Genomic DNA, 15,395 nt, shown 5'->3' with positions numbered 1-15,395 from the left:
CAACCTGCTCTAGTGGGAGGTGTCCCTGCCCATGGCAGGGGGGTTGGAACTCGATGATCTTTGAGGTCCCTTCCAACCCAAACCATTCTATGAAATGCTGAAGCAGGACTGCTCCCCCAATCCCTGCAGCACAGCCCCCAAGCAAAGCAAGGAGAAGCCAGCGGGAGGAATCCAAGCGGATAACAGGGCCTGGGGAGGTGGTGGCAGGAACCAGCTGCTCCACAGCCACTCGGGGAGGGGGGCTGCAACCTCAGATTTGCTCCCCTGGCTCAGCAAAGCCACTGGTCCAACAGCCTGGGGCTGGTGGCCGCAGGAACCAGTGGTCAGGATGTCAGCAGAGAGGGCTGGGAGCATTCTGGATGTGAAACTGGATCTCGGGCAGCGCTGAGCCGCTCGGGAAAGGCTGTTATTTATAGCAGCCCTTGAGCAGATCTGCCCACAACTCAGCGTTGTCCATGGCAGGGGGGTTGGAACTCGATGATCTTTGAGGTCCCTTCCAACCCAAACCATTCTATGAAATGCTGAAGCAGGACTGTTCCCCCAATCCCTGCAGCTCAACCCCCAAGCAAAACAAGGAGAAGCCAGTGGGAGGAATCCAAGCGGATAACGGGGCCTGGGGAAGTGGTGGCAGGAACCAGCTGCTCCACAGCCACTTGGGGAAGGGGGGCTGCAACCTCAGCTCTGCTCCCCTGGCTCAGCAAAGCCACTGGTCCAACAGCCTGGGGCTGGTGGCCGCAGGAACCAGTGGTCAGGATGTCAGCAGAGAGGGCTGGGAGCTCTCTGGAAGTGAAACTGGATCTCGGGCAGCGCTGAGCCGCTCGGGAAAGGCTGTTATTTATAGCAGCCCTTGAGCAGATCTGCCCACAACTCAGCGTTGTAACAGATGAGACCTGGCCGAGAGACTGTCAGCGCAGCCAGAGAGGACGCTGAGACACTGCAGACACACACGCTTGGGTCCTTGGCACCCAGCTGGGTTTGCATTCAGCCCCAACGAAGCCCATCTCGAGTACTGTGTCCAGTTTTGGGCCCCCCACCACAAGACAGACATTGAGGTACTGGAGCGGGTCCAGAGAAGGGCAACGAAGCTTGTGAGGGGTCTGGAGAGTAAGTCTTATGAGGAGAGGCTGAGGGAGCTGGGGGTGTTCAGTCTGGGGAAGAGGAGGCTGAGGGGAGACCTTATCTCTCTCTACAACTCCCTGAAAGGAGGGTGTAGAGAGGCGGGGGTCGGTCTCTTCTCCCAAGTTACAGATGATAGGACAAGGGGTAATGGGTTCAAGTTGCACCAGGGTAGGTTTAGACTGGACATTAGGAAACAATTCTTCACAGAGAGAGTGGTCAGGCGTTGGAATGGGCTGCCCAGGGAGGTGGTTGAGTCACCATCCCTGGCTGTGTTTAAGGGACGTTTAGATGTGGTGTTGGGGGATATGGTGTAGGGGAGAACTTTAGAGTAGGGTGGATGGCTGGACTCGATGATCCCGAGGGTCTCTTCCAGCCTAGATAATTCTGTGATTCTGTGATCTAACCCCAAATTCTGCCCGTAGGCTTCAAGCCCCAGGCAAGGCTGGAGGAAGCAATGTTTGAGTGCTTGGTTTTGGGGTTGGGGATGCCACAGACTCACCACAGGCTCTGTCTCAGGCACTCTGTCACACTTTCGGGTGGCGAGGAGCGTGTTCAGAACCACTCGCCAGCCTGGCTCTGCCTTCACAGGTTCCTTCTCCGTCTGGGTGGTGGCATCTTCCAGGGCTTCCCCTCCCTCCACCGCGTTGACCCAGGGGCACCAGTCACGATGCTGAGAGCTGGGGTCAAAGAAGCTCCTCAAAGAGGTGTCCTAGGTAGGGGAGGAGGTGACAAGAGGAGGAGGACAGCAACAACATGGTTTAAAACAGACTCCAGTGACACAATAAAACCCTCTCTGTGTCTGAAAACCATCCCTGAGCTGGCTACGGTGACAACATTGGTCCCTGGATCAGGAGCACCCTGCCCAGATCCATCTCCTCCCCACACAGGCTCTCCCCTGTGCCTCCATCGAGGTCACTCACCGAGCTGCTGGAAGAGCAGAGCCGTGCCCGCTTGGCTCTGCGGAGAGGACTGGATGGCACCTCCATGTTGTCCCCCTGCCCCATGCTGCGGGTGACAGGGCGGCTCCTCAGGGTGGGGCTGGCCACCTCCAACTCACTCCGGTCCATGGGGATGGGAGAGTCCCAACCCCGCGGGCGAGAGATTGCCGGGGACGGGCTCTTCTCATGCTGCCAGTGGGGAAAGAAGAAGGAATTTAGGGTCACAAAGATGATCCAAGGGCTGGAGCACCACCCCTAAGAGGCTGAGAGAGTTGGGGAGAAGAGAAGGCTCTGGGGAGATCTTAGAGCCCCTTCCAGTCCCTCAAGGGGCTCCAGGAGAGATGGGGAGGGACTCTTGATGAGGGAGGGGAGCCATAGGAGGAGGAAGGGTTTTCAACTGAAAGAGGGGAGATTTAGATGAGATCTCAGGATGAAGTTCTTTGCTGTGAGGGTGGTGAGAGCCTGGCCCAGGTTGGCCAGAGAAGCTGTGGCTGCCCCATCCCTGGAGGGGTTCAAGGCCAGGTTGGAGGGGGCTTGGAGCAACCTGGTCTGGTGGGAGGTGTCCCTGCCCAGGGCAGGGGGTTTGGAACTAGAGGATCTTGAAGGTCCCTTCCAACCCAAACCATTCTATGATTCTAGGAATTAATAGAGCTCCTCTGGTCACCACCATGTCCTCTGCCTGAAGGGGAGAGGGAGACCCTACCCAGCTCAGAAAAGGAGATCAAAGTCTTCTCAGCCATCCTGACAGGAGCGGTGCCACCTTCCCTTCACACCAAGGATGCTGGCTGGAAAGGCCATTTTTGTGCCCTCTGACAGGGCTGAGAGAGGTGAGGCACTGGTGAGGCTCCACCTTGAGTGCTGTGTCCAGTTTTGAGCCCCTCACTACAAATTAAAAAAAAGACCTTGAGATGCTGGAGCGTGTCCAGAAAAGGGCAACACTGGAGCACAAGGAGAAGGGTCTGGAGAACTTCTGAGGAGCAGCTGAGGGAGCTGGGGGTGTTCAGCCTGGAGAAAAGGAGGCTGAGGGGAGACCTTCTTGCTCTCTCCAACTCCCTGAAAGGAGGGGGTAGCCGGGGGGGGTTGGGGGTTGGTCTCTTCCCCCAAGGAACAGGTGATAGGACAAGAGGAAACGGCCTCAAGTTGTGCCAGGGGAGGTTTAGATTGGATATTAGGAAAAATGTTTACACTGAAAGGGTTATCAATCCTTGGAAGAGGCTGCCCAGGGCAGTGGTGGAGTCACCATCCCTGGAGGTATTCAAAAGATGGGTACACGTGGTGCTGAGGGACATGAGTTAGTGATGGGTTTTTGTCAGTGTTAGGTTGATGGTTGGGCTCCATGATCTCAAAAGGTCCTTTCCAACCTGGAAAATTCTATGATTCCATGATTCTAGGACAGAGACCTGCAAAGGGCAGGGGCAAAGGCAGCAGCAACCCAATTCTGTTGGCCATTGCCAACACCTGGAGACATGGCACCAAAATGAGCCCCTTTTAAGGCAAAAGCTGGTGGACACCCAAATTCACAGAATCACAGAATCTTCTAGATTGGAAGGGACCTTAAAGATCATCTTGTCCAACTGTCAACCTAACTGACAAAAATAGACACCCGCACAACAAACAAGGAGCATCACCATCACTAAACCATACCTCCCAGCACTACATCAACCCGTCTTTTGAACACCTCCAGGGATGGTGCCTCAACCACCTCCCTGGGCAGCCCATTCCAATGCCTGAGAACCCTTTCAGTGAAAAAATTTTTCCTAATATCCAGCCTGACACTCCCCCGGCACAACTTGAGGCCATTTCCTCTTGTCCTGTCGCCTGTGACTTGAGAAAAGAGACCGACCCCCACCTCTCTACACCCTCCTTTCAGGGAGTTGGAGAGAGCAATAAGGTCTCCCCTCAGCCTCCTCTTCTCCAGGCTGAACACCCCCAGCTCCCTCAGCCTCTCCTCATAAGACTTATTCTCCAGACCCCTCACCAGTTTCGTTGCCCTTCTCTGGACCTGCTCCAGCACCTCAATGTCTTTTTTATGGTAGGGGGCCCAAAACTGGACACAGTACTCAAGGTGAGGCCTCACCAGTGCTGAGTACAGGGGGACAATCACCTCTTGGGCCCTACTCACCACGCTGTTCCTGATACAGGCCAGGATGCTGTTGGCTTTCTTGGCCACCTGGGCACACTGCTGGCTCATGTTCAGCCGACAGTCGACCAACACCCCCAGGTCCTTTTCTGCCCGGCAGCTCTCCAGCCACTCTGCCCCCAGAAATTATATCAGTCTTGACTCCTACGTGCCCCTGTAGCACCCAGACATCCCAGGATGGGCCATACCTGCTCGGAGCCCGGAGGGAGCGTGTCTTGGCTCCGCGTGAGCATCCTGCGTGGGGACATGGGCACGAGTGGGAAGCGCTCGGTAGGTGTCGGGGGAGCACTGCTCGGGCTGCAGGAGTCCAGCTCCTGCCCCCCAGATTCCAGCTGGTGAAAGCCCCACAGTCCCACCTTCCTCATGCAGCGGGAGCAGGTGATCACCGAGAGGTGCACGGAGCCAGACGCGGAGCTGCGGAGACAGAGCCAAGTCACAGGAAAAAGGTCAGGGACCAGTCTGGGCCCTTCCCCAAAATTCACAGCTTTCGGAACAGACGCAGGGATTTGGCAGAGCACAGGAAGAGGCACCTGAGCCAGCACGTTTCAAGACATCAATACCCCTGGGCTGAGGCAGAGACTTACTGTTCTTGCAGCCCTGTGTGCTAAGAAGTAAAATAAGTCCATTAAAACCCAACCAAAGTGTTGATTTAAACTGGCTCAGGTACATTTTGGCTTGCCATGAAGCAGAAGCACGCTCAGTCATGGCATATCAGCTGAGAATGTCCCCATCCTCAGCTCCTGAACTGCCCAAGCAGCCCCTGAACTGCCACCTGCCACAGCAGACCTGCTCTTCCCCACCGTAAGCCCCTTTTCCAGCCTGCACCATCAGAGATTGCTTCACCTTCAGCAAGCTCTTCCTCAGGCCCAAACAGTGTAGCTGTTCTCCTCACAGCACACGCTTTGGGAAGCATGGACCATCAGGTCACAAACTTTCCCTCTCTTCCCACAGGCCTGAGGAGCAATGAAAGCAGCACCAAGGATGACATTTCAGGGACTGACTTCAACATCTAAATCACCAACAAGAGGAGCAACTGACAGCTCGGTTCTTTCAGACTCCTTGCTGTCTCAGAGAGACATCTATTTTAGATTTAGATTTTTGGGGAGGGACTCATAAATGAGGGAGTGGAATGATGCGACAAGGGGTAACAGTTTTTAAATGAAAGATAGGACATTTAGATGAGATTTCACAAAGAAATTCTTTACTGTGGGGGTGGTGAGAGCCTGGCCCAGGTTGCCCAGAGAAGCTGTGGCTGCCCCATCCCTGGAGGGGTTCAAGGCCAGGTTGGAGGGGGCTTGGAGCAACCTGTTCTGGTGGGAGATGTCCCTGCCCAGGACAAGGGATTTGGAACTTGTTTCAAGGCCAGGTTGGAGGGGGCTTGGAGCAACCTGGTCTGGTGGGAGGTGTTCCTGCCCAGGGCAGGGGTTTGGAACTTGGTGATCTCTTCCAACCCAAACCATTCTATGATTAGATAGCTTTGCACTGGGGTTTCTGGATGCCTGTAATTTTAGTGGCTGGAGAGAATAAGAAAATAGGGAAATACAGGATATTGAACATTTCACAGGAGGGACATCTGCATCCTTGTGGCCAGGAAGGCCAACGGAATCCTGGGCTGTGTAGGGAAGAGTGTGGCCAGTAGGTTGAGGGAGGTCATTCTGCCCCTCTACTCTGCACTGGTGAGGCTACAACTGGAATCCTGCGTCCAGTTCTGGGCTCCCCAGTTCAAGAGGGACAGGGAACTACTGGAAAGAGTCCAGCGTAGGGCTACAAAGATGATTCAAGGACTGGAGCATCTCCCTTATGAGGAGAGGCTGAAAGAGCTGGGACTCTTTAGTCTGGAGAAGAGAAGACTGGGGGGAGACCTTATTAATGCTGACAAGGATCTCAAGGGTGGGTTGAAGGAGGAGGGAGCCAGACTCTTTTCAGTGGTTCCCGGTGACAGGACGAGGGGCAACAGGCACGAGTTGGAACATAAGAGGTTCCACTCAAATATGAGGAGAAACTTCTTCACGGTGAGGGTGGCAGAGCCCTGGAACAGGCTGCCCAGGGAGGGTGTGGAGTCCCCTTCTCTGGAGATTTTCAAGACCCGCCTGGATGCTCCTGAGTAACATGCTCTGACAAGCTCTGGGTGGTCCTGCTTTAGCAGGGGAGTTGGACTAGATGATCTCTATGGTCCCTTCCAACTCTAAAAATTCAGTGAAATTCAGTGAAATTCCTCCAGTCTCTAACAGGTTTCACCAGCAACCAAAAAGTCATAGAATTGTCCAGGTTGGAAGGGATCTTTAAGATCATCTAGTCCAAACCAAAGCACAGCAGACACTTCTGTATCGGTCCTTCCCCAACTACCCACCTGCACGTCCAGCCGCAGAGTGCCAAGATGCAGGCAGGAACGTGCACCTGCAGGATTTCTGTAGCAAACTTCATGGGTGATTTCTCTCCCTCCGTTTTGTGCTCCAGTTCGTCCCCGATCAGCTGGAGGAGCAGACTGATCTTCTCCTCTGTCAGGGACTGCAAGACAGAGAAAGGTGGCAGAGCCTGATAAAATACACCGTTTCTACTCACAAACCATGTCCTACATGGAGAAAAATCCTTTTTTCACTCCCTGAAAAGGCTGGGTGCATGAACCAGCACCCTCAGCGTTTCTACTCTGGTTAACAGGCAAAAGCCACACAGAGTGATGGCTTCATCCCACCTTGTGCCCTCCTGACCTTTCCCATTGTGTGAACTCTATCTTTGGAAAAACAAGGAAAAAGGCTACCAAAACTGCCACCTTAGACTTCCGGAGGGCAAACTTTAATCTGTTCAGAAGGTTGTTAGACGAAATCCCTTGGGAAGATGCCCTTAAGGACATAGGAGTCCAGGAAGGATGGACATACTTCAAAAAAGAAGTTTCAAAGGCACAGGAGCAGGCTGTTCCCATGTGCCAAAAAACAAGTAGGCAGGGTAGGAGGCCAGCCTGGCTAAATAGGGATCTCTTGCTAGATCTCAAAACCAAAAAGAGAGTCTACAACCTCTGGAAGAGGGGGCAGACCTCTCATGAAGACTACAAAAATGTAACAAAGCTATGCAGGGAGAAAATAAGGAGAGCCAAAGCACAGCTAGAGCTCAACCTAGCTGCAACCATTAAGGATAATAAAAGGAGCAGACTGATCTTCTCCTCTGTCAGGGACTGCAAGACAGAGAAAGGTGGCAGAGCCTGATAAAATACACCGTTTCTACTCACAAACCATGTCCTACATGGAGAAAAATCCTTTTTTCACTCCCTGAAAAGGCTGGGTGCATGAACCAGCACCCTCAGCGTTTCTACTCTGGTTAACAGGCAAAAGCCACACAGAGTGATGGCTTCATCCCACCTTGTGCCCTCCTGACCTTTCCCATTGCGTGAACTCTTTTTAAGCACCATTTAGCTTCCCCTGATCATGCGTGGGGACAGCAGAGCAGGTCACAACTCTGCCTCTCATGGCAAACACAAGCCCAACAACCCCAACGTGTCCCTCTGCTCCCAGGGAGGCAGCAGGGGCTGTGCTCAGGAAAACTGTGAGCACTTCTGGGGCCATTGCTGGGACACAGCGAGAAGAGAAGAGTCCCCAAAGGCTGTCAACTGGGCTCCAGACCTTGCTGTTAGTGGGACAGCTGAGGGGTTAGATGTGGAGACACAATACATCTGCTGACTTTATGCCATCTCTTCTTGAGGGGCTCCGATGGGTTTCCTAGCTCAGCCAGCCCACGGTGGCAACCACAAAACACCTCTATGATTTCTGCTGAATGGATGAAGAGTTCCCCCAGTTCCCATATGGCTTCTCGCTGCTCAGAGCCATCTGTTTCCTGGCCAGCGAGTGCCCAACGAGCCAGACTTGGCTTGAGAAGAGCAGGACCTGGCCAGGTCCCTAGGAGGAGGCAATCCCATGCTTGCTCCTGGCTGTGGCTACGCTCCAGACTCTCCTGCCGTAGCTCCGGCTCTTCCCTCCTGCCTGCTGAGCCTCCTTGCACGAGGAGCTCCCTCTGTACCAGGCTCCATCATCTTCATCTGCACTGGGGTAGCCTCTGGCCCCCCAAATTCCCAATCCCACCTAGAACAACATCTCCAGTGGGATCCCAGCCACTCATTAGAGGGGGTATCCACAAGCTGCTGCATCTCAAGAGCGCTTGGACCTAACGAAGCAGGGTGGGAGCTGCCAGGGAAAGCTCCCAAAGGAGTCTGTAAGACCCCAAATAACTTCTGCTGGGCACCAGAGAGCACCTCACGTGCTGGAAAATGTGCACTATAGCCCAGTTTCCACCAGTAACATCAAAGTGACATCAGCTAGCTGTTTCTGCATTGGTCAAGGGCTTGCACGGCAGATGAGCCTTTCCAAACTCCCTTTTATGTGCTTCCAAAAGCACCAGGTGAAACCACCACGCGGGGAACGCCCAAGGAGAAAGCTATGGTGATGACAGACCCCTCAGAGCCCAGGCATGGCTGAGCTGTGCCTGCCTGGCAAGCTGGGATCTCCGATAATGTGCTGGAAAATGTGCACTATAGCCCAGTTTCCACCAGTAACATCAAAGTGACATCAGCTAGCTGTTTCTGCATTGGTCAAGGGCTTGCACGGCAGATGAGCCTTTCCAAACTCCCTTTTATGTGCTTCCAAAAGCACCAGGTGAAACCACCACGCGGGGAACGCCCAAGGAGAAAGCTATGGTGATGACAGACCCCTCAGAGCCCAGGCATGGCTGAGCTGTGCCTGCCTGGCAAGCTGGGATCTCCGATATGAATCTCTCAGGTGTTTCAGTCAGGGTTTGCACAGCCCAGGGGTGTCTGGCATCATCACCAGGGGCTCGAACTCACCATGTTTTTCATGTCTTCTGGTCTGAGGGAGGGCAGCTGGAGCTCCAGCTGACACAGGCTCTGAAAGCGGTCCAGGAAGTCCTGGAGAAGGGCTCTGGGTTCATCCACCAGCAACATGGCAAAGCGATCTTGGGGAAAGCAAACACAGGAGGCCTGAGCTGTGGTGCCACCAGCTTTCTCACCCTCTCCTTATCCCACCGGGCAAGAGAGGAAATGAGTCCAGACAAGGTCTCCTGGCTTTTCAAATAAAAGCTGAGCACAGCCTTTTTCCTTTGCAACCACCCTTCCCCATGCAACGCAGCTTTCAAGATGAGATCTACCATCCTTTGAGAGTCCTGTGTCATCCAGCCTCCCCTGTCCCCTCCCAGTTACAACCCAAAAAGCATTTTAACCACCCTAGAAACACAGGAAGGTTAGGAGAGGGTGGGTAAAGCCCAGCCTGGGGCTCCAGCCGTGGCTCAGTTGTTTATTTGCTGAGGCTGCTCAGAGATGTCACTTTGCCACTGTGTGTTTCATCATTTGCACGAGGGAGGAAAAAAAAAGAGGACTGTGATGACACTGCCTGCTTTTGGGAATCTGAAGAGAAACCACAATTCCTACAATGGGAGACAAGAGCAGCGACAGAAAGGAAGGAAAAAAGGGAATAAATGCTGGACACACATGCTAGGGAAGGCTCGGAGACACCAACCTGGGCAAGGGCTGTCTGGCCAGAAGCAGAACTTCTCATGAGCAGTGCACAAGGCCTTCTTCAGCTCCACGCAGCGCTCCTTATCTGCAAGGCAAAGCTCTTTTCTACTCCCCTGTGGAGCCACCTCCTCAGGGAATAGTTGGGAAAACCAAGCCAGGAGAGGAAGGTAGTGCTACGAGGGCTTCCCTGCTCCTCTTGTTGAACATGCCACCCGAGGCTGTAGCTTGCAGAGCCTGAAGCTCTCACCTCAGACTCATCTCCTTCCCCACCAAAAGGAGCTGCTGCACCTTCAGCCTCCCCACGGGCAACCATGGAGCGGTGGCTCCTGTAGCAGCGAAGGCAGCCTGGCCCAAGGGGTTATCTCCACAACAGCAAGTGTCACCAGTGCAGTTCCACCTCCCTCCAGCTAAAATCCCCTCCTGTTTCCAGGCAAGGTGACCATGGAGTGGGGGGAGCCTGCCCCACTGCACAGCAGCACGGTGGAAACACAGCTCAAATCAACCACCAGCACAAGAACCACCTGCTCTTGCCAGTTTTACCTCCTGGGCTGCTGCCAGTCCCTGGCTAACTCACTTGACCCCTTCACCCCGGGCTGTAGAAGCCAAATCACAGCCATGTCTAGAAACCAAGCTTCCCCCCCCAAGAAAAGATTTGATATTTAACTTATTCACACCTTCCAGAACCAAATACTTGATTTTTTCAACCCCTTCTTCCACCTTCTGATTATTTTAGACCTTCCCAAACCAGCGCTGTTACCAACAGGATAATTAGGCCAAGGTTTATTTAAAAAAGATAGTCTGAACAAACAGTGGACATCAATATCCAGAGTGACCCAAAAAGGAAATGCTCATGCAGCTCCCCATCATACACAGCCCACGCTGTGTCCGTCAGACATCGGGGCTACACTCTCTGCTGCCTTCCAGATAAGGAAAGCAGGGACCTGCAGTCAAGAAAATTGAGAAGTGGAGATGACACACATTTGTGGTGGGGTAATAAATATCTTTCTGCAGAGGAAAGATACAGGTAAAGGAAAGTAAGGGTCTGGGCAGGTGATAAAGCACAGGCCATCACCATCCTGTGGCTCACAAAGAGCAGCTGAGGACTCTGGGTTTGTCTGGTTTGGAGAAAAAGGGGGCTGAGGGGCAACCTCATTGCTCTCTCCAGCTTCCTGAGGAGGGGAAGCAGAGGGAGGTGCTGAGCTTTTCTCCCTGAGATCCTGTGATAGGACATGTGGGAATGGCTCAGAGGTGCATCAGGGGAGGTTCAGACTTGATATTAAGAAGCATTTCTTTTCCAGGGAGGTGCTGAGCTTTTCTCCCTGAGATCCTGTGATAGGACTTGTGGGAAGGGCTCAGAGGTGCATCAGGGAACCTCCTGGGCTGCTGCCAGTCCCTGGCTAACTCACTTGACCCCTTCACCCCGGGCTGTAGAAGCCAAATCACAGCCATGTCTAGAAACCAAGCTTCCCCCCCCAAGAAAAGATTTGATATTTAACTTATTCACACCTTCCAGAACCAAATACTTGATTTTTTCAACCCCTTCTTCCACCTTCTGATTATTTTAGACCTTCCCAAACCAGCGCTGTTACCAACAGGATAATTAGGCCAAGGTTTATTTAAAAAAGATAGTCTGAACAAACAGTGGACATCAATATCCAGAGTGACCCAAAAAGGAAATGCTCATGCAGCTCCCCATCATACACAGCCCACGCTGTGTCCGTCAGACATCGGGGCTACACTCTCTGCTGCCTTCCAGATAAGGAAAGCAGGGACCTGCAGTCAAGAAAATTGAGAAGTGGAGATGACACACATTTGTGGTGGGGTAATAAATATCTTTCTGCAGAGGAAAGATACAGGTAAAGGAAAGTAAGGGTCTGGGCAGGTGATAAAGCACAGGCCATCACCATCCTGTGGCTCACAAAGAGCAGCTGAGGACTCTGGGTTTGTCTGGTTTGGAGAAAAAGGGGGCTGAGGGGCAACCTCATTGCTCTCTCCAGCTTCCTGAGGAGGGGAAGCAGAGGGAGGTGCTGAGCTTTTCTCCCTGAGATCCTGTGATAGGACATGTGGGAATGGCTCAGAGGTGCATCAGGGGAGGTTCAGACTTGATATTAAGAAGCATTTCTTTTCCAAGAGGGTGGTCACACACTGGAACAGGCTTCCTAAAGAGGTGGTCGATGCCCTGTGCCTGGCAGTGTTTAAGAGGCATTTGGACAACACCCTTAAAAATATGATAACACCCTTAATAATATGATTTAACATCTGATCAGTCCTGAAGTTGGAAGGGGTCTGTGATGATCATTGTGTCCAACTGGAACTATTCTATTCTAGCCCATCTCTGACAACAGAAGCAGGAAATTTTACCAATTTCTCACAAACTAAAGAAAATATATCAATTTGCACTTTATTTTCAGAGATATTAAACACTCAGCACCACCCAAGACAAGACTACGGGAACCTAATGAGGTTCAACAATGGCAAGTGGAGGATCCTGCACCCATTAAGAGGCATTTGGACAACACCCTTAATAATATGATAACACCCTTAATAATATGATTTAACATCTGATCAGTCCTGAAGTTGGAAGGGGTCTGTGATGATCATTGTGTCCAACTGGAACTATTCTATTCTAGCCCATCTCTGACAACAGAAGCAGGAAATTTTACCAATTTCTCACAAACTAAAGAAAATATATCAATTTGCACTTTATTTTCAGAGATATTAAACACTCAGCACCACCCAAGACAAGACTACGGGAACCTAATGAGGTTCAACAATGGCAAGTGGAGGATCCTGCACCTGGGGAGGAAGAACGCCAGGCACCAGTAGAGGTTAGGGGTGGACCTGCTGGAAAGCACTTCTGAGGAGAAGGATCTGGGGGTCCTGGTAGACAGTAAACTCTCCATGAGCCAGCAATGTGCCCTTGTGGCCAAGAGGCCAATGGAATCCTGGGCTGTGTAAGGAAGAGTGTGGCCAGTAGGTCGAGGGAGGTCATTCTCCCCCTCTGCTCTGCCCTGGTGAGGCCACAACTGGAATACCACATCCAGTTTTGGGCTCCCCAGTTCAAGAGGGACAGGGAACTACTGGAGAGAGTCCAGCATAGGGCTACAAAGATGATGGAGGGATTGGAGCATCTCCCTGATGAGGAAAGGCTGAGAGAGCTGGGACTCTTTAGTCTGGAGAAGAGAAGGCTGAGGGGAGACCTTATTAATGCTGACAAGGATCTAAAGGGTGGGTTGAAGGAGGATGGAGCTGGACTCTTTTCAGTGGTTCCCAGTGACAGGACGAGGGGCAACAGGCACAAGCTGGACCATGGGAAGTTCCACTCAAATCTGAGGAAGAACTTCTTTCCTGTGAGGGTGGCAGAGCCCTGGCACAGGCTGCCCAGGGAGGGCGTGGAGTCCCCTTCTCTGGAGATCTTCAAGCCCCACCTGGATGCTCCTGAGTGATGTGCTCTGGGCAACCCTGCTTTAGCAGGGGGGTTGGACTAGATGATCTCTAGAGGTCCCTTCCAACTCTGACAATTCTGTGATTCCATGAGTTGTTTAGACACACAGCAAGGCACAACCACCCTCCAAACGCTACAGCCCGCTCCCTGTACCCACCAGAGCCCAGCATACATGTTTAGACACACAGCAAGGCACAACCACCCCCCTAAACCCTACAGCCCACTCCCTGTACCCACCAGAGCCCAGCATACATACACTTGTTGAAGTCAAAGGCGAGCTGGAGGCTCACGCAGAGGAAGGCCTGGCAGCTGGAGCACTTCAGCATGTCACACTCCACGTTGGTCCAGCCATACTTGGCACAAACCAAGGGGGACAGCTCATGGGGTTTGCCCGCCCACTTCAGCGGGTGCTCACGTTAAGGATAAAACACCCAAAATTACAGCTTGACCAGGCAAAGCTTTGGCCACGGTTTATTTGGGCCAAAGAAGAAGAAAAGCTTCCAAGAAGTGGAGCACTGGAACAGGTTGCCCAGGGAGGTGGTTGAGGCCCCATCCCTGGAGATATTCAAGGTGAGGCTCGACGAGGCCCTGGGCAACCTGGTCTAGTTGGGGGTGTCCCTGCTGACTGCGGGGGGGTCGGACTGGATGACCTTTGGAGGTCCCTTCTGGCCTGGGCAATTCTATGATTCTATGAAGGAGGAACCTGCTGGAAGCTCAGCATCAGAAAGGATATGGTGAATGTTTCTACTCTGCTGAAATAAGCTTCCTTGCTGGTGGATTCCAAGGAGAGAGCATCCATTTGAGAAGATCCATTAGCCGACTCCGACCAGTCGGATGTGTCCTTCCTAAAAGGAAGAGCAAGTCAGCAAGAGAAGCATCCGCAACATCCTGTAAAGGTTTCATTAATAAAAAATGCACAGACCGATTTCTACCCCCTCGTCCTTCAGGCTTACCCTTACAAGAACCCCTTCTCCGGTAGCTCTTAAGCCCTGACTTTTAATTACTTTACTAATCAACCAATTAAAAAAATATAATGCAACAAAAAAGGCACGCATTAAATGTTTCACCACGACCAACAGAAGTGGCAGGTGGGGATTTGGTGTGACAAGGAAGCAACAGGAATTTGTTTTCTGAGCCTGGTGAAGGGAGACTAATGATTGTGGGATGTCTCTGAAATTGGGGACATTCCCAAGCCCCCAAAACAGGCATCCGTGGCTGGAATGTGGGTCTCTGTGACCGGAATGCCAGCCCCATGGTAAGTGCTGCCCTTTGGCCTCTCCCCAACACCCCTCCAAGGGTCAAAATCCAGGGATGGTTGGGTCAAGGGTGAACCGTGCCTCTGAGGGTGACCATGGCTGCTTGGTTTTAGTGAGGTACCCCAAAAAGTCAGCCACCCAGTGCTCCCAGTGCCTTCCAGCCTCTCCAGCACCCACCAGTATCTCCTGTGACTCTCAGTGCATCCCCAAGGTGTGACCCCACATTTTTTTGGTTCAGGAGCCCCAGTACTTGGCCAGTTCAGCTCACTCTGGCTGCAGGAACACCCAAATTCTACAGGTCACTTACCTTCCCCTGCTCTCCCAGTGCACACCAGTGCCTCCCAACTGCCCACTACTGCCTCCCAGTGTCCCAGTATCTCTCAGTTTCTGCTACTGTCTTCCTGTGCTTAATCCCTCCAATACTTCCAGCAGCACCAGTACAGCCTTCCAGTGCACCTGAGTCTCTCCAGTATTCCCACTGCCTCCTATTCCCTCCAGTATTGCCTCCCTATGCCTCTGAGTCCCTCCAGAACTCCCAGTGCCCCCAGTACTGTCTCCCAGTGCCCCTGAGTCTCTCCAGTACTCCCAGTACCTCCAGTACTGCTTTCCTCTACCTCTTAGTCCAACCAGTACCACCAGTACTGCCTCCCAGTACCCCCAAGTCTCTCCACTACTCCCAGTGCTTCATAGTCCCTCCAGTACAGCCTCCCCGTGCTCCTTAGTCCCACCAGTACGGTCTCCCAGTGTCCCTTAATCCCACCAGCACCTCCTCCCAGTGCCCTCCACCTCCCAGTGCCGTTCCCCCCCCGTAATTCCCACTCTCTCCCATCACACCCCAGCGCCCCCTTCTCCCAGTACCCCCCTCCCATAATAACTCCCAATACCTCCCAGTGCTCTCCACCACCCTCCAACGACTCCCACCGTCTCCCAGTGCCCCCAACAATAACTTTGAGGGCCCCACACAACCTCGCCCCCCACCTCC

At 52.9% G+C, this 15,395-nt stretch overlaps 1 protein-coding gene across 1 annotated transcript in view; it reads right to left on the bottom strand.

The window, feature by feature from the left end:
• ZC3HC1 (zinc finger, C3HC-type containing 1) overlaps nt 1-13,997 on the bottom strand; it is a 15,193-nt gene extending 1,196 nt beyond the window's left edge. The window contains exons 1-8 of the mRNA XM_014945428.1: nt 13,891-13,997; nt 13,414-13,564; nt 9,714-9,797; nt 9,026-9,153; nt 6,548-6,705; nt 4,386-4,611; nt 2,040-2,246; nt 1,619-1,828 (exon numbers count right to left, since the gene is read on the bottom strand). Of these exons, the coding sequence (XP_014800914.1) occupies nt 1,619-1,828; nt 2,040-2,246; nt 4,386-4,611; nt 6,548-6,705; nt 9,026-9,153; nt 9,714-9,797; nt 13,414-13,564; nt 13,891-13,956 (1,230 nt within the window). The 5' untranslated portion in view covers nt 13,957-13,997. The remainder of the gene's footprint in view (nt 1-1,618; nt 1,829-2,039; nt 2,247-4,385; nt 4,612-6,547; nt 6,706-9,025; nt 9,154-9,713; nt 9,798-13,413; nt 13,565-13,890) is intronic.
• Nucleotides 13,998-15,395: the final 1,398 nt, after the last annotated feature.

Source organism: Calidris pugnax, unplaced genomic scaffold (assembly GCF_001431845.1).
Source record: "Calidris pugnax isolate Ruff unplaced genomic scaffold, ASM143184v1 scaffold96, whole genome shotgun sequence".
NCBI lineage: Eukaryota > Metazoa > Chordata > Aves > Charadriiformes > Scolopacidae > Calidris > Calidris pugnax.
Note: the sequence above shows the minus strand (reverse complement) of the source record. Positions and strands in the feature narration are given on the sequence as shown.